The sequence below is a fragment of the Muntiacus reevesi genome, chromosome 6 (genome assembly GCF_963930625.1).
Source record: "Muntiacus reevesi chromosome 6, mMunRee1.1, whole genome shotgun sequence".
Lineage (NCBI taxonomy): Eukaryota > Metazoa > Chordata > Mammalia > Artiodactyla > Cervidae > Muntiacus > Muntiacus reevesi.
This window is the reverse complement of record NC_089254.1, coordinates 97,583,817-97,599,259: the sequence shown is the minus strand read 5'-3', so window position 1 is coordinate 97,599,259 and position 15,443 is coordinate 97,583,817. Positions and strand designations below refer to the sequence as shown.

Below are 15,443 nucleotides of genomic sequence, written 5' to 3'. Positions count from 1 at the left end.
GGAAGAGTTTGAGTAAGATAGGTGTTAGCTCTTCTCTAAATTTTTGGTAGAATTCAGCTGTGAAGCCATCTGGTCCTGGGCTTTTGTTTGCTGGAAGATTTCTGATTACAGTTTCGATTTCCTTGCTTGTGATGACTCTGTTAAGATCTTCTATTTCTTCCTGGTTCAGTTTTGGAAAGTTATACTTTTCTAAGAATTTGTCCATTTCATCCAAGTTGTCCATTTTATTGGCATAGAGCTGCTGGTAGTAGTCTCTTATGATCCTTTGTATTTCAGTGTTGTCTGTTGTGATCTCACCCTTTTCATTTCTTATTTTGTTAATTTGGTTCTTCTCTCTTTGTTTCTTAATGAGTCTTGCTAATGGTTTGTCAATTTTGTTTATTTTTTCAAAAAACCAGCTTTTAGCTTTGTTGATTTTTGCTATGGTCTCTTTAGTTTCTTTCGCATTTATTTCTGCCCTAATTTTTAAGATTTCTTTCCTTCTGCTAACCCTGGGGTTCTTCATTTCTTCCTTCTCTAATTGCTTTAGGTGTAGAGTTAGGTTATTTATTTGGCTTTTTTCTTGTTTCTTGATGTGTGCCTGTAATGCTATGAACCTTCCCCTTAGCACTGCTTTTACAGTGTCCCATAGGTTTTGGGTTGTTGTGTTTTCATTTTCATTTATTTCTATACATACTTTGATTTCTTTTTTGATTTCTTCTATGATTTGTTGGTTATTCAGAAGCGTGTTATTTAGCCTCCATATGTTGGAATTTTTAACAATTTTTTTCCTGTAATTGAGATCTAATCTTACTGCACTGTGGTCAGAAAAGATGACTGGAATGATGTCAATTTTTTTGAATTTTCCAAGACCAGATTTATGGCCCAGGATGTGATCTATTCTGGAGAAGGTTCCGTGTGCACTTGAGAAAAAGGTGAAGTTGATTGTTTTGGGGTGAAATGTCCTATAGATATCAATTAGGTCTAGCTGGTCCATTGTATCATTTAAGGTTTGTGTTTCCTTGTTGATTTTCTGTTTAGTTGATCTATCCATGGTTGTGAGTGGGGTATTAAAGTCTCCCACTATTATTGTGTTACTATTAATTTCCTCTTTCATACTCGTTAGTGTTTGCCGTACATATTGCGGTGCTCCTATGTTGGGTGCATATATATTTATAATTGTTATATCTTCTTCTTGGATTGATCCTTTGATCATTATGTAGTGTCCTTCTTTGTCTCTTTTCACATCCTTTATTTGGAAGTCTATTTTATCTGATATGAGTATTGCGACTCCTGCTTTCTTTTGGTCTCCGTTTGCGTGAAATATTTTTTTCCAGCCCTTCACTTTCAGTCTGTATGTGTCCCTTGTTTTGAGGTGGGTCTCTTGTAGACAGCATATATAGGGGTCTTGTTTTTGTATCCATTCAGCCAATCTTTGTCTTTTGGTTGGGGCATTCAACCCATTTACATTTAAGGTAATTATTGATAGGTGTGGTCCCGTTGTCATTTACTTTGTTGTTTTGGTTTCACGTTTATACAACCTTTCTGCATTTCCTGTCTAGAGAAGATCCTTTAGCATTTGTTGAAGAGCTGGTTTGGTGGTGCTGAATTCTCTCAGCTTTTGCTTGTCTGTAAAGCTTTTGAATTCTCCTTCATATCTGAATGAGATCCTTGCTGGGTACAGTAATCTAGGTTGTAGGTTATTCTCTTTCATTACTTTCAGTATGTCCTGCCATTCCCTTCTGGCCTGGAGGGTTTCTATTGATAGATCAGCTGTTATCCTTATAGGAATCCCTTTGTGTGTTATTTGTTGTTTCTCCCGTGCTGCTTTTAGTATTTGTTCTTTGTGTTTGATCTTTGTTAATTTGATTAATATGTGTCTTGGGGTGTTTCGCCTTGGGTTTATCCTGTTTGGGACTCTCTGGGTTTCTTGGACTTGGGTGGCTATTTCCTTCCCCATTTTAGGGAAGTTCTCAGCTATTATCTCCTCGAGTATTTTCTCATGGCCTTTCTTTTTGTCTTCTTCTTCTGGGACTCCTATGATTCGAATGTTGGGGCGTTTCACATTGTCCCAGAGGTCCCTGAGGTTGTCCTCATTTCTTTTGATCCTTTTTTCTTTTTTCCTCTCTGCTTCATTTATTTCCACCATTTTATCTTCTACCTCACTTATCCTGTCTTCTGTCTCCGTTATTCTACTCTTGGTTCCCTCCAGAGTGTTTTTGATCTCATTCATTGCATTATTCATTTTCAATTGACTCTTTTTTATTTCTTCTAGATCTTTATTAAACATTTCTTGCATCTTTTCAATCTTTGTCTCCAGGCTATTTATCTGTACCTCCATTTTGCTTTCAAGATTTTGGATCATTTTTATTATCATTATTCTAAATTCTTTTTCAGGTAGATTCCCTATCTCCTCCTCTTTTGTTTGACTTGGTGGGCTTTTTTCATGTTCCTTTACCTGTTGGGTATTTCTCTGCCTTTTCATCTTGTTTAGATTGCTGTGTCTGGAGTGGGCTTTCTGTATTCTGCAGGTCTGTGGTTCCTTTTTATTGTGGAGGTTTTACCCAGTGGGTGGGGTTAGACGATTGGCTTGTCAAGGTTTCCTGATTAGCGAAGCTTGCGTCAGTGTTCTGGTATGCGGATCTTGATTTCTTCTCTTTGGATAGCAATGGAGTGCCCAGTAATGAGTTTTGAGATGGGTCTATGTGTTAGGTGTGACCTTGGGCTGTCTGTATGTTGACGTTCAGGGCAATGTTCCTGCGTTGCTGGAGAATTTGCGTGGTATGTCGTGCTCTAAAACTTATTGGCTCTTGGGTGGTGGTTGGTTTCGGTGCAGGTATGGAGGCTTTTGTACGGTCACTTATTACTTAAAGATTCATGTAGTCAGGAGTTTTCTGGTGTTCTCAGGTTTTGGTCTTAAGTCTCCTGCTTCTGGATTTCAGTTTTATTCTTCCTGTAGTCTCAGGACTTCTCCAACTATACAGCACTGATAATAAAACTTCTATGTTAATGGTGGAAAGTTTCTCCCCCGTTAGGGATACCCAGAGAGGTTCACCGAGTTACATGGAGAAGAGGAGAGGGAGGAGGGAGATAGAGATGGGCAGGAGGAGAAAGAGGGGGACTCAAGAGGAGAGAGACAGATCTACGAAGTTGTCTGATCCCAGAGTGTTCTCCGTAGCCCAGACACCCACAAAGATTCACAGAATTGGATTGGGAAGAGAAGGGGAAAGGCGGAAATAGAGGTGTTCTGAGGTAGAAAACAGAGTCAAGATTGGGAGAGAATAATCAACACACTCGTGAATAAAAATGGGAGCTGAATATTGGATTCTTAAATGTTCACAATTTATATCATATACTGAAAAACAAAAATTAAAAATCTAGAGTAGAGGTTAGACTCTTAAAAATACTATATTAAAAACAAAAACCAAAACACACAAAAGAAATTTTAGAAATGTATATGAAGTTTGGTATAAAAATAGGGCTTCTCTTTTTTTTTTTTTTCCCTTTCTTCTGTAAGGTTATAGTGGATTGAAAATGAAAATTAAGGCGTAGTAAATGGAGTGCTAGAGGGCTTTAAAAGAAATAAGAGAAAAAGAAAAAGAAAATAGAAGAGAAGAAGAAAAAAGAACAGAAAAAAAAGAAGAAAAAGAAGAAAAAGAAAAAAAAAGAAAAGAGAAAAAAAATTGTTTTGCCTAATTATAAAAAATCGTAAAGATCTATGAAAGTTAAGGAGTAATGGGGGAGTAATAAGGAATTTTTAAAGGAAATTAAAAGAGAACCAATATAAAAGAAAAAAAAAATTTTTTTTTTTTTCCTTACTTAAAAAAAAAAAAGAAAAAAAAAGAAAAAGAAAAAAAATATATCTAGGAATTTCTCTGGAGCTGTTGCGGTCAGTGTGGGTTCGGCTCAGCTTCAGATAGCTCCTCGTTCCAGCTTACACTTCTCGATATCTACAGGCCCTTCCGGTGTAGTCAGTCGGTGGTTTCTTCAGGGATTTTAATCTGTTGCACCGGTCCCTTCTGAAGTGGTTCCCTTTGTTTATTTGGGTTCTGTTGCCGGTCTCTCTTCCGCGCCTAATTTCCGCCCTGACACAGGAGGCGGAGGTGGATTCTTATTCAGGTAGCTAGTTCCGTCGCGCTGCAGGGAGGGGCTGTGCGGGGAGGGGCTGTGCGCGGAGGGGCCGGCGCTCCCGGGAGAGGCTTGCGCTGTTTTCTCGGTCTGCGCTGCTCAGGCTCCGGGCTGTTCTGTCTGAAGCGCGCGCGCGCTGCGCGCGGCTCCAGCCCTCGGGCGATTCACAGAAGCGCGGCACACAAAGCTGGGCCCGCGCTCCGGCCCCACGCCGCCCGAGCGGCCCAGGCAGCCAGGCGCTTGACGGGCGCTCTCTCCCCGGGTGCGGCGCGTCTTCTGCCCTGCGCGGTCCGAGTCTCAGTCCCCGCCGGCGCCAGTCGGGCGTGCGCGCCCTCTGCCCTCCGCGTCCCCAGCCCCAGTTCCCGCCCGCGCCGGTCGGGCGCCCGCGCCCTCCGTCTCGCCGCGACCCTCCCGGCGGACTTCGGCCGCCCAGAATCTCGGTCCCTTTGTTCTGCGAACGGCCGGCAGTGTGTTCGGGCCGGTTAATTTTCTCTCTCTTTTGCAATCCCACAGTTCAAGCTGGCAACTCACAAAAGCTCCCTCTGATTGTCCTCAGGGCGCTCAGGCCCGGATCCAGCCCCAAGTAATGCCGCCCGCTCCTCTCCGTTCCGCCCCCACTTGCTGGTTGCGGATGCGGGCGTCTGGGGTATTTTTCTGCTGGGAGTTGCTTTTAGGCTCGTAATCTGTGGGTTTTATTTATTCTATCCCTCCCAGTCAGATTCAAACTCTTGAGATTCCAACACTTCCCCCAGGCCCGCCAGTGCGAGGGTTTCCCGGTGTCTGGGAACGTCCTCTATTAAGTCCCTTCCCGGGACGGATCTCCGTCCTTAGCTCTTTTGTTTCGCTTTTTATCTTTTATATTTTGTCCTACCTCCTTTCGAAGACAATGGGCTGCTTTTCTGGGTGCCTGATGATCTCAGCTAGCGATCAGAAGTTGTTTTGTGAAGTTTGCTCTGCGTTCAGTTATTTTTTTGATGAATTTCTAGGAGAGAAAGTGGTCTCTCCGTCCTACTCCTCCGCCATCTTGGCTCCTCCTCTCTCATTCACTTTCTGACTCTATATATCCACCTGTCCTAAGTACCTCATGTAAATGGAATCATATCTGTCTTTTGGGGTCTGACTTCTTTCGCTTAACATATTGTTTTCAATGTTCATCCATATTGTAGCACGTATCAAAATTTCCTTCCTTTTTGTGGCTGAATAATATTCCATTGTGTGATTACATACATTTTGTTTATCCATCCATCCATTGACAGACAGTTGGACTGCTTCCATCTTTTAGTTATTATGAATCATCCTGCTGTGAACATTGGCCAACAAAGATCTGTTTGAGTCCCAGTTTTCAACTCTTTGGGGTATATACCCAGGAGTAGAATTGCTGGATCATATGGTAATTCCACATTTAACTCTTTGAGAACACACCAAACTGTTTTCCACAGCTGCAACACCATTTTGCATCCTACCAGTGATGCCGACACCACATGTTCTAATTTCTCCATCTCCTCACCGACACTTGTTAGCTTCTACTTTTGTTTGTTATAGCCATCCTAGTGGATGTGAAAAGTGAAAGTGAAAGTCACTCAGCCGTGTCAGACTCTGTGCGACCCTATGGACTGTAGTCTGCCAGCCTCCTCTGTCCATAGAATTCTCCAGGCCAGAAAACTGGAGTGGGTGGCTGGTCCCTTCTCCAGGGGATCTTCCCAACTCAGTGATCAAACCCAGGTCTCCCACATTGCAGGCAGATTCTTTACCATCTGAGCCACCAGTAGATGAGAACTCCCTTTTTGTTTTCAAGTCCTTTAAAAAATTTTTATGTTATATATGTGCACAGATGAAAGAACCACCTCCAGCCCACCACTGGGTTGTCCACCCATATGAGCAAAGTACCAAAGTCAAGAGGAAGTATCTATTAATAGAAACCTCTACAGCAATTCATCATTCCGGTGACATCCAAGTGCCTGATACTGTTTCTAGTAATTCATCTGTATGGTACTTCACAACAGATTGGGGAAAGAAACCTGGTTCTTTATCAAGGATCTGCAAAGCAACAGATCCAAAGTCAAGAAATCTACCAGGCTTCACTAAACAACCAAAGAATCGCCCCTTCCATAGAAGCAACTACTTCCAATTCCTTCAGAGAACTCTTTCGGTATTTACCTCCAAATCTCTAAAAGCTTTGTGTCAAGAAGTCAATACTGCTCAACTTTTCTATTTAAGACATTACTTATTGACGTTCCACAGTAATGAGGAAGATTTAATTCTCAGCATTATTGTCCCACCCTGACCACTCACATACTACTTACCCTCTCTACATCATAGTTTGGGTTGGACTGATAATTCGGTAAGGGTTTTTTTTTTTTTTTTTTTTTGGCCATGCCACACAGCTTGTGGGATCTTAGCTCTCCTGACCAGGGATGAAACCTGCGCCCCCTGCAGTGGAAGCGAGGAATCTTAACCACTGTACCACCAGGGACGTCTCAGTACTCTTTTGACAATGTAAATGCTGCTCCCAGCAAGCTCTGCAGTGTATTACGATCGTTATTTCTACACAAATTCTTGTTTCCCTGTAATTAATCATTTTCCTTTGCCTACACTTCTGTGTGTTCATTCTTATTTCAATTGCGAAGCTCCTTTAAGTTGATGAGGCAAAATCAGGAATTCTACTCCACTTCTGTCTTAGTCTGCACAGGCTAACAAAATTCCTAGACTGGATTGCTGAAACAACAGACACTTCTCTCTCCCAGTTCTGGAGGCTGGCGAGTCCAGGATCAAGGTTACCAGCAAACCCATTCTTGGTCAGGGCTCCCATGGTGGGGTTAATGCCCTTATAAAAAGAGGACAAGACACCAGAGCAGAGAGCGGAAGCCCTCACATCCACTTTGCCTTTTTGCTCTATTTCCTGAAGATTTTTTTAAACTTTATCTTCCCACTCTCTACTGAATCTTTTATTCTTATGATTATTTTTAACTTCCAAGGTTTTCAGGGGTTTGTTACTGCTGTTCCCTGAATACTCCCTCCTAAAGCATACTGTTCTTATTTTAATGATGGGAAATTTTCTCTTCTCTCTCTGAATAATACTGACAGTTTTTTAGCTGATATTTTTTGGGGGAAGCAGGAGGGTTGGGGGAGAGGTGGGCAGAAAGTTTGGTCTGTATAATCGCTGTTTTTTCCAAATTGCTTTTCTCCCCCTGTTCATGTGTTTTAATCTCTAGCTTCCATGTTAGGGACTTTCCTCATACATCTACAGACCCTTGGTTATTTGTTCATGATTAAGGCAGGAGGAATAAGACTTTATTGGTGTCTTTGAGACCGTGAGAGGAATTTATTAACTGTGGAGGTCATGGCAGGGTGACCTGGCTGGGTTGGTCCTCAAGGCTCTCTCTTTAACACTTGATTTTATTTTATTTTTTATATATTTATTTATTTGACTGTGCCTGGTCCCAGTTGCAGCCTGTGGGATCTTAGTTCCCCGACCAGGAATGGAACCTGGGACCCCTGCCTCAGGAGCACCGGGTCTTAGCCACTGGACCACCAGGGAAGTCCAGCTCTCTGTGGACCTCCTTGAGTTTCTCCTTTCGGGTCAGCGTCGCTGGGGGCTGCCCCTCTGTTTTCACTCCTGCAGGATGTAGTCTTGGCTGGGAGAAGAGGCAAGGAGGCCATCCTCAGCCCTCAATCCGTAGATGCTGCCTGTTTGCTGTCAAATGTGCTGGTGTCTGGAGGCCCTCTCTCCCCAGGGCAGAGGGCTGGGGAGAGGCTCACAGAGTGGGAAGAGAATTGGGGACCTGAAGTCTTCCTAACAAGGGTTCACCCAGCCCTCCTGACATCTGCTCCCGCTTTACTCCCTGCTGTGCCGACCAGTGTGGGGTCCTGCGTGCTCCTCTGCTTGCTGCACTTTCTAAGGCCAGGGGAGTCAGTGTCAGTTATTGATCATTGATCATCATCACTGATCATCATCATTGATCCCTAGTTCCCAACTGTGTTGCTATTGTTTTCTCTCCTGTTCTTGTTATTCTTAAAAAATTCCTTTATTGGATTTTTATTTATTTATTTATTTTTTAGTTCTACCACTTTATTGCTACTAACCCATTTCCCTCCACCCTCGTGCACACATGCTCAGTCATGTAATCCCATGGACTTCAGCCTGCCAGACTCCTCTGTCCATGGACTTTTCCAGGCAAGAGTACTGGAGTGGGTTGCCATTTCCTTCTCCACTATATTGGATTTTTAAAGGAAAGAAAAATGCATGTCTTCAGTCTGCCATCTTTACTTGCAAGTTCCTTTATTGGGACTTCCCTGGTGGTCCAGTGGTTAAGACTCTGCGCTTCCACTGCAGGGGGCATGGGTTCGATACCTGGTCAGGGACCTAAGATCCTACATGCTGCAGTGACCCCCTCCCAAATAAAATAAAAAGAAAAAAACACCTTTTTACTATTGTATTAGTGAGTTTCACAAGGGAAAGAAAAATGCATGTGTTTAGTCCACCATCTTTACTTGCAAGTCCAACAGACATTCAGGAGTCCCTCCTATGGGCATGGTTTGTACTGACCACTGAACAGGATCCAGAGGCGGGTGGCTCCGGGCCCAGTGAGAACAGAGGGCTGAGCCCCCTCTGTGTCGACTCTGCCGTCCCCAGGGGCTGCATGTTGTAAGGCTGATCCCCTTGAGCTGCATGGTGGCTGCCCGTGGCAAGCACGCTGTGTGAATCCTTCTTTTTCCTTCCATAAACACCTCTCAGTCCGCATCGTAAACCACTTCACCTGGGTTCACATCCCAGCTCTGCCACTTTCTTGTGGCAAAGTTACTCAGCTTCTATTTCATTTTCCTCGTCTTTAAGAGGAAGTCAGCATAGTATCTGCCTCTTAGAATTTTATGAGAATTCAACAAATAGTGCTTAGAGCAGTGCCTGGCGCGGTAAGCTCTCCCTCAGTGTCAACAGTCACCATCATGATGGTTCTCGGCTCACAGGCTCCCTGTGGGCAGTCGCTCACCCCCCCAGTCGTGTCCGACTCGTCACAACCCCGTGGACTATGGCACGCCAGGCTTCTCTGTCCCTCACCATCTCCCAGTGCTTGTCCAAGGTCATGTCCATTGAGTCGGTCCTTCTGGGTAAGGGTGATGCTTTCCTCACCTTTGGGTTCCCTCTAACAGGACGCAGTCATTGCCTGGCATGTTACAGAGCACCCACTGGGGCTGGATACACACAGGGCATCTAGTTGCCCTGAATGACAATGCCCTTGACCATGTGGATATACACCTGCTCTCAGGGAAAGGGGAGTCTGTGCCCGCATCTCCAGCATCACCAGAACAGAGGACTCTCCTCGTCTTTCACAGGATAACTGCCCTGGACACTGTGCTGTGGACAGACAGAGGACACGCTACAGGATCTGACTCTTCGTTCACTCCCGAGGGTGGCCTTGGAGCTGGACCACCCCAAACAATGTGGTATTAGTTTCCTAGGTCAACATAACAAAGCGTCACAAACGAGGTGGCTTAAAACACCAGAAATGTGTCATCTCATAGCTCTGAGGCCCAGAAGTCCACAATCAAGGTGTCAGCAAGCCATGCTCCCTCTGAGACCTGTAAGAAAAGTCTTCCTGGCTTTGTCCTCATTTTTCCTGGCTTACTGGTGATCTCTGGTCCTCCTGGGCTTGCAGCTGCATCACTCCAGTCTCTGCCTTCATTGTCACATCCTTCTCCCTGAGTGTCTGTCTTCATGTGACCGTCTCTTAGAAGGACACCAGTCACATTGGGTTAGAAGCCCTCTCTACTCCAGTATGCCCTCATCTGAACTAATTACACCTGCAGGGACCATATTTCCAAACAAGGTCATAATCTGAGGAACTGCGGAGTTAAGATTTCAACACATCTCTTAGGGGGATATAATTCAAGTCAGAATAAATGTCTAACTCAGAAATCCTTCCTTGTATGCACTGGCCTTTATTAAATGGAGTTTGAGGGTGCAGTTTATTTATGTTGTAAATGCGTATGATTTAGCCTAATGGTAGAAAGAACAACTGAAAAAAATTTGGCTCCCAAGCCCAGACAAATGCCCCAACAACACTCATATCACAGTGCAAAAGAGACTCATAGCTGACACCCCTAAGTTGACAGTCAAAAACTCTCCAATGTAGAGTTTGGTAATTTTTAAATTTTTAAGAGGCTTTGCTAAATGCGTGTGTGTGGTTTTGAGCAGGAAGTTGTGGGTTTATGCCTAATCAAGAAACTTTCAACATTAAAAATTCAGAATTGGTGAGCCTTGAAAAATCTATAGCCTGAGATTTGCAGAATCATCTGTGGTCCACCCCCCTCCTGTACCCCTAGGCTGCTTTTTCCTCACCCCCGCACCCCCAGTGCCAGAAATATTCCCATCTCCAATCACCTCCAGTCCTTCCAGCACCCAGATGGCAGCTCTGGATCACTTTTGCAACCTGTCCCCCAAGGCTGTAGGGTGGAAGGAAAGGCTAAGAGCCACAGGGAGAGGACTCGATTGGAAGAATTTCTGTTTGGCTTCCTATTTATAAAGCTAACTGTTCATCAAAGGAAAGTCTTAAAGACCTGGGCTGTAATCCCAGCTTTAGATTTAAGATGTTTTCCACGTCACTTAACCTGTGAAGAGGAAAAAATATCTGCTGGAGGCGGCAGGGTCGTCTGAGGAGCACATGGAGGAGAGCTGCGTGCGTCACAAGCACAACTTGATTCTCTCCAATTAGCCTCAGCGAGCCCTGTGTCCTTGGTCAGGTCAGGACGGGATAAGGGCTCTCAAGTCAGAGGGCCTCGTGGCAAACCCAGAGGGGTTTCACATGTGACAGAGCAACGCGTGTCCTTGGGCAAGACACTGAGCCTCTCTGAGCCTCAGTTTCCTCACGTTTAAAATACACACGACACTTACCCAGCCCGTGGAAGGGCAGACGTGAGGGTTAAATGTGACAGTTATGTGGAAGCCCCCGCATGGGGCTGGCATGTAGCAGGGGCTTGATAAATATTCAGCGCCTGGCAACAAAGGAGCAGAGGCCCCCGAGGGTTCAGCTTGGTCAAATCAGGAAGTCTCAAGACAAGGACTTCCCTGGCTGTCCAGTAGTTAGGACTCTGCACTGCCAACACAGGGGGTGAGGGCTCAATCCCACACACCCCACAGCTCAGCCAAAACAGATGCTTGGCTAAGTAAGGGCTGCAAAATAAATATCTTGGTCCGCAGACGTGGCAGACCACTCATTCCATCAAGAGGGCTTCATCATGGGCTCATTAGGTGGGCCCCAGTTCGATCCTTGGGTCAGGAAAATCCCCTGGAAGAGGGCATGGCAATCCACTTTATTCTTGGACCTTCCTGGTGGCTCAGACGGTATAGAATCTGCCTGCAATGTGGGAGACTTGGGTTCAGTCCCTGGGTAGGGAAAATCCCTTGGAGGAGGGCATGGCAATCCACGCCAGTACTCTTGCCTGGAGAATCCCATGGAGAGAGGAGCTAGGCAGGCTACAGTCCATGGGGTCGCAAAGAGTCGGACACGACTGAGTGACTTAGCATGCACACAGTTTGGGGTGGGGTGTGGACTCACAGTAGGCAGACCAGCAGTCAAAGGATTTCAATTGAGCAGACAGTCACACACTTTGCCTGGGTTCCCCCACCAGGCTCTAGGGACTGGGGAAAGGGGTCACCTCCACACACCCTACACCCCAGCATCTCTGTCTGAGAGGCAGAAATCTCTTCTCCACCAGCTTAGCAGGTGGGGAAACTGAGGCTCGGACAAGTTTGCAAACCTGCCAGCACACTGGCAGTGAAAGGACCTGGCTCAGGCTTAGCCAATCCCAGAATCCGTGCTCTCTGACTCTCAACAGGCTCCCTCGGCCCCTGCCATGATCTCTTCAAGCACAGGGATGTTCCCTGCGCCAAGAGGTGCTCCAGGACAGTGGGCCCTCCAGGAGTGTGTGTGGGAGGTGAGGAAGAGTGAGGGGGGGCAGGGGGGGGTGGGGAGCGGGGGAGGCCAGCACAGGGCAGGACCTTGGAGAGCACCACCCTGGTTTGAGAGCTCCCCTCTCCCTGCCGGAAATGTGGTGCCCAGGGAACACCCAGGAGATGCTCAGGGGACCGGCAGAGGGAAGGCCCCTGGCAAGCACACAGACTCCACGTGCTAAAACAATGGGAAAGGCCCATAGGCCCCAGAGGCTGAGCCCCCAAGGTCCACAAGCATCAGAGTGGGCCTGCTTCTGACGGACCATGCGAACGAGGCCAAGGGACCAGAGGTGCCCCGAGACCCAGAGTCAGGCCAGGTAGGGAGCCATGCCCGGACAGGTGAGATGAGGGTGGGCCACAGGTAGACATGGACCACAGGATGGCCCGGAAGATCCAAGGTCCTGAGAGACCCGCTGGACCATTTCCTGCCAGGCGTGCAGCCTCTTCTTCAGCCTAACTTGCAGGTGGTCGGTCCAGTCACCCCTGGGAGTAGGAAGCAGACGGGGCCAAGGTCAGGATACAGAGTAAGACAGGAGGCGCCAAGCCGGGGGCATTGAAAGAGCCCACACCACCTCTGAAATGGCCCTAACCCCTGGGGGTTAGAACTAGGTTGGCGCAGATCCTAGAGAAATGCTTACGAATGAATGAGTGGAGAATACAGGCAAGAGGCATGAGCAGCTTCAAGAAATAACTTGGGCGGGAGGGAAGCTGGGTGTCACATGCAAATCTAACAACGTGCCCGGAGACGCACGTCACAGCGAGGAGTCTGTCCACCTTCATCCTGCTCAGCTCTTCTCAGCCCGAAGCCCCTCTGCAAAAGTTCTTCTTCTCCAAGTTCCAACATCTTTGCCTCCTTTGTCCCAAATCACCACCCAGGTGTCCAGCTTCATCCCCCAGTCTGCACAGCCCCTCCTCAGGCCATCCGTGTCCCCTGGTTCACCCACCTTTGGGTCAAATGCAGACACGGCTGACCCCACCTCTCCCTCCTCGGCCAGGCCCCTGCCCTGGCTGGCACTGATTATGTTCCTCCTCTTACCACAGCCCCATCTTCCTCACTGACCTGGCCTTGGTCTGATCCCTCTGGGCCACCACCGCTTTTCCAAGGGCAAACTCTCTTGGAAAATGAAACCCACTTCATTTTCATTCTACACTTTAAATCTCTCAGTAGTTACTTCAGACAAAGTCCAAACTCTTTGGCAAGGCCTGGGTGGCCGTTCACAGTCTGTGTCCTCCGGAATCCTCTCTTCTCCCCCCTCCCCGATCCTGGTATTCTGAAGGTCAGTTCCCCACAAGGGACAGGCTAGCTCTCACTATTTGACCCTTGAACATGTCACTCCTTCTCTTTCCATATGTCTATGAGGTCACCTACTCCAGGAAGCCCTCCTATCCTGATACTCCTTCCCTAATGGCTGGGTGATTCAGCTTAGAGCTTCCCTTAGCTGATGCTGTCGAGGTCCTCAGCCTTGGGACTCCGGGTGTGAAGAGTACCAAGAAACTTCCAGAGGACAGCCCTCTGGCCACACCTCCCACACCACACACCACCAGTGGCCACACAAGCAAACTGGGAGAACTCACGAACTTGAACTCTTTTCCACTTTGGTTACCGCCCCCCTTGGCCACTCAGGGGTCACCTCCTGAGCCCCTCTGACTGAAAGAGGTAGGTAAGGCCCCTGCAGGTTCTCCAGCTCATCACCTCCAGGCGTTCCCCCCCACCTACCAGCCAACCCCCTCTCACAGGGCATTACCACCGTGTCTGGGGTCTACAGCTTTTGCGCCTTGCCCAGGACGTTTTCACAGCTGGAGAGAGAGTCAAGCCACTCTCTATATATGCCTCCCAGGTGAGTGCAGGACAGTAACCGCCCCCTTCACTCATGAGGAAATTGAAACTCAGAGCGTGAGACCTACTCCCAAGGTCAGAGTGTGAGTTAGCTGCTGAGATAGGCAGGTGGTCCTCAGTTACCTCCTCCCCACTGCCCCGCAGTGTGGCATCCAATGCCCTGACATCCATCCTCAGGGGTCCAGAGTCGCCCTCCCCGCCCTCCCCACGGGAGATCGGCCAAGGTTACTCTGTCCCGCCTCTCGCGTCCCACTCACCGCTTACCCTCCAAGGCCGCTTTCCAGCTGGTGCTGCCCTCATAGCCCGACCCCGATCGCCGCAGCAGCCCCTCTGGACCGCGGCCCTCCGCCTCGGCGGGCGAGCGCGGCCTGGGGGCGGCAGGGGCTGGCGCAGGGCGAACGGCGGGAGGCGGCGGCGGCCGGGTGCGCGCGGGGGGCTCCCGGGCCGGCTCCATGCCCCGCGCTCCGCCGCGCCGCGTCCGCGCTCCTGTGCCGGGGTGCGGGGCCCAACCCCACACGCACTCGGCGCTCCGCGCGCCCTGCGGGCCCCCCAGGCCGGCCTCAGTGGGCTAGGGCCGCGGCTCGTGCAGGCCGGGGCTGAGCCCGGCTCCCCGCGCCGGACCCGCTGCACCCGGTGGCCGCCGCCGCCGCCGCCGCCGCCGCCGCCTGGGTCCCCGCGCGCCTGCCCGGCGGAGCCGCAACCTCAGCGCAGAGCCGAGGCGCGGGGGAGGAGCGCGGGGAGGTGCGGGGGCCGGGGCAGGGCGGGGGCCCGGAGCGAGGGAGGAGGCGCCGGGAGCGCGGACGGCCCCACCGCTCGGGGCCGCCGGCCTCCCGCCCCTTCGGCAGGAGTCCAGATGCTGCGGAGCAGGGATCGCGGCACCGGGAGCCCAGAGTCCTGGCTTCCAGTCCACCTGCCAGTTTCTATTAAAACGGGAATCAAGTTCCCGCGGACGACACAGCAAGGCTCAAGGAAGATGAGGGGCTTTCCTCCGGGCCACCCTGGAGCCAGAGCAGAGGGGTGAGGGCTGGGACGTGGCCCAGATTCTTGGCAGATGAGAGAAACGGAATCGGTGAGCACGAGAGAGCCAAGGGCCGAGGGGGCGCGTGGAACAGTATTTCCAATTCACTTAAAGTTGACTGAGCCTCTAATACGTGCCAGGAGTTTTTTACAAACCTTAACTGTCAACATCCTCAGTTTAGGTTGAGAATGGGAAGTTAGAGAGGTCAAGGGCATTGCTGAAGGCTGCACCGTGCAGGAGCGCGTTAGGCCACTGTTCTACTTTGGGGCCAGGGCTTCCTAGATGGTCTTCACTCGGCCTGCTCTTTCTGTGGTTGACCCCAGGTCACCTCAGGCTCCACGAGGAGGCTGGCATGTCCTTCTCCAGGCCTCACCCCACGTCTGTTTCCTATCTCAGTCTGTGATCCCTCATTCTCAACCCTCCTGCTCTTTCCCCCACCAAATCCAGTAAGGTACCAACAACTCCTATGAATTCTCCCTTTCAGCGGCTCCATCAGTCCACCCTTCTCTCTTCCTTGAAATACAAGTCCATTT

General features: G+C 48.9%; 1 protein-coding gene across 7 annotated transcripts in view; it reads right to left on the bottom strand.

The window, feature by feature from the left end:
* The window catches only part of CLEC2L (C-type lectin domain family 2 member L), a 28,030-nt gene extending 13,448 nt beyond the window's left edge, over window positions 1-14,582 (bottom strand). For 4 of the 7 annotated variants that reach the window (XM_065939338.1, XM_065939334.1, XM_065939335.1 and 1 more), the window contains exon 1: window positions 14,157-14,582. In XM_065939338.1, coding sequence (XP_065795410.1) covers window positions 14,157-14,346 — 190 coding nt within the window. In that variant the 5' untranslated portion in view covers window positions 14,347-14,582. Of the gene's footprint in view, window positions 1-14,149 lie in introns of all 7 variants that reach the window. The other 3 variants (XR_010663692.1, XR_010663693.1, XM_065939339.1) reach the window with 2 other exon arrangements.
* Between the last annotated feature and the right edge of the window lie 861 nt (window positions 14,583-15,443).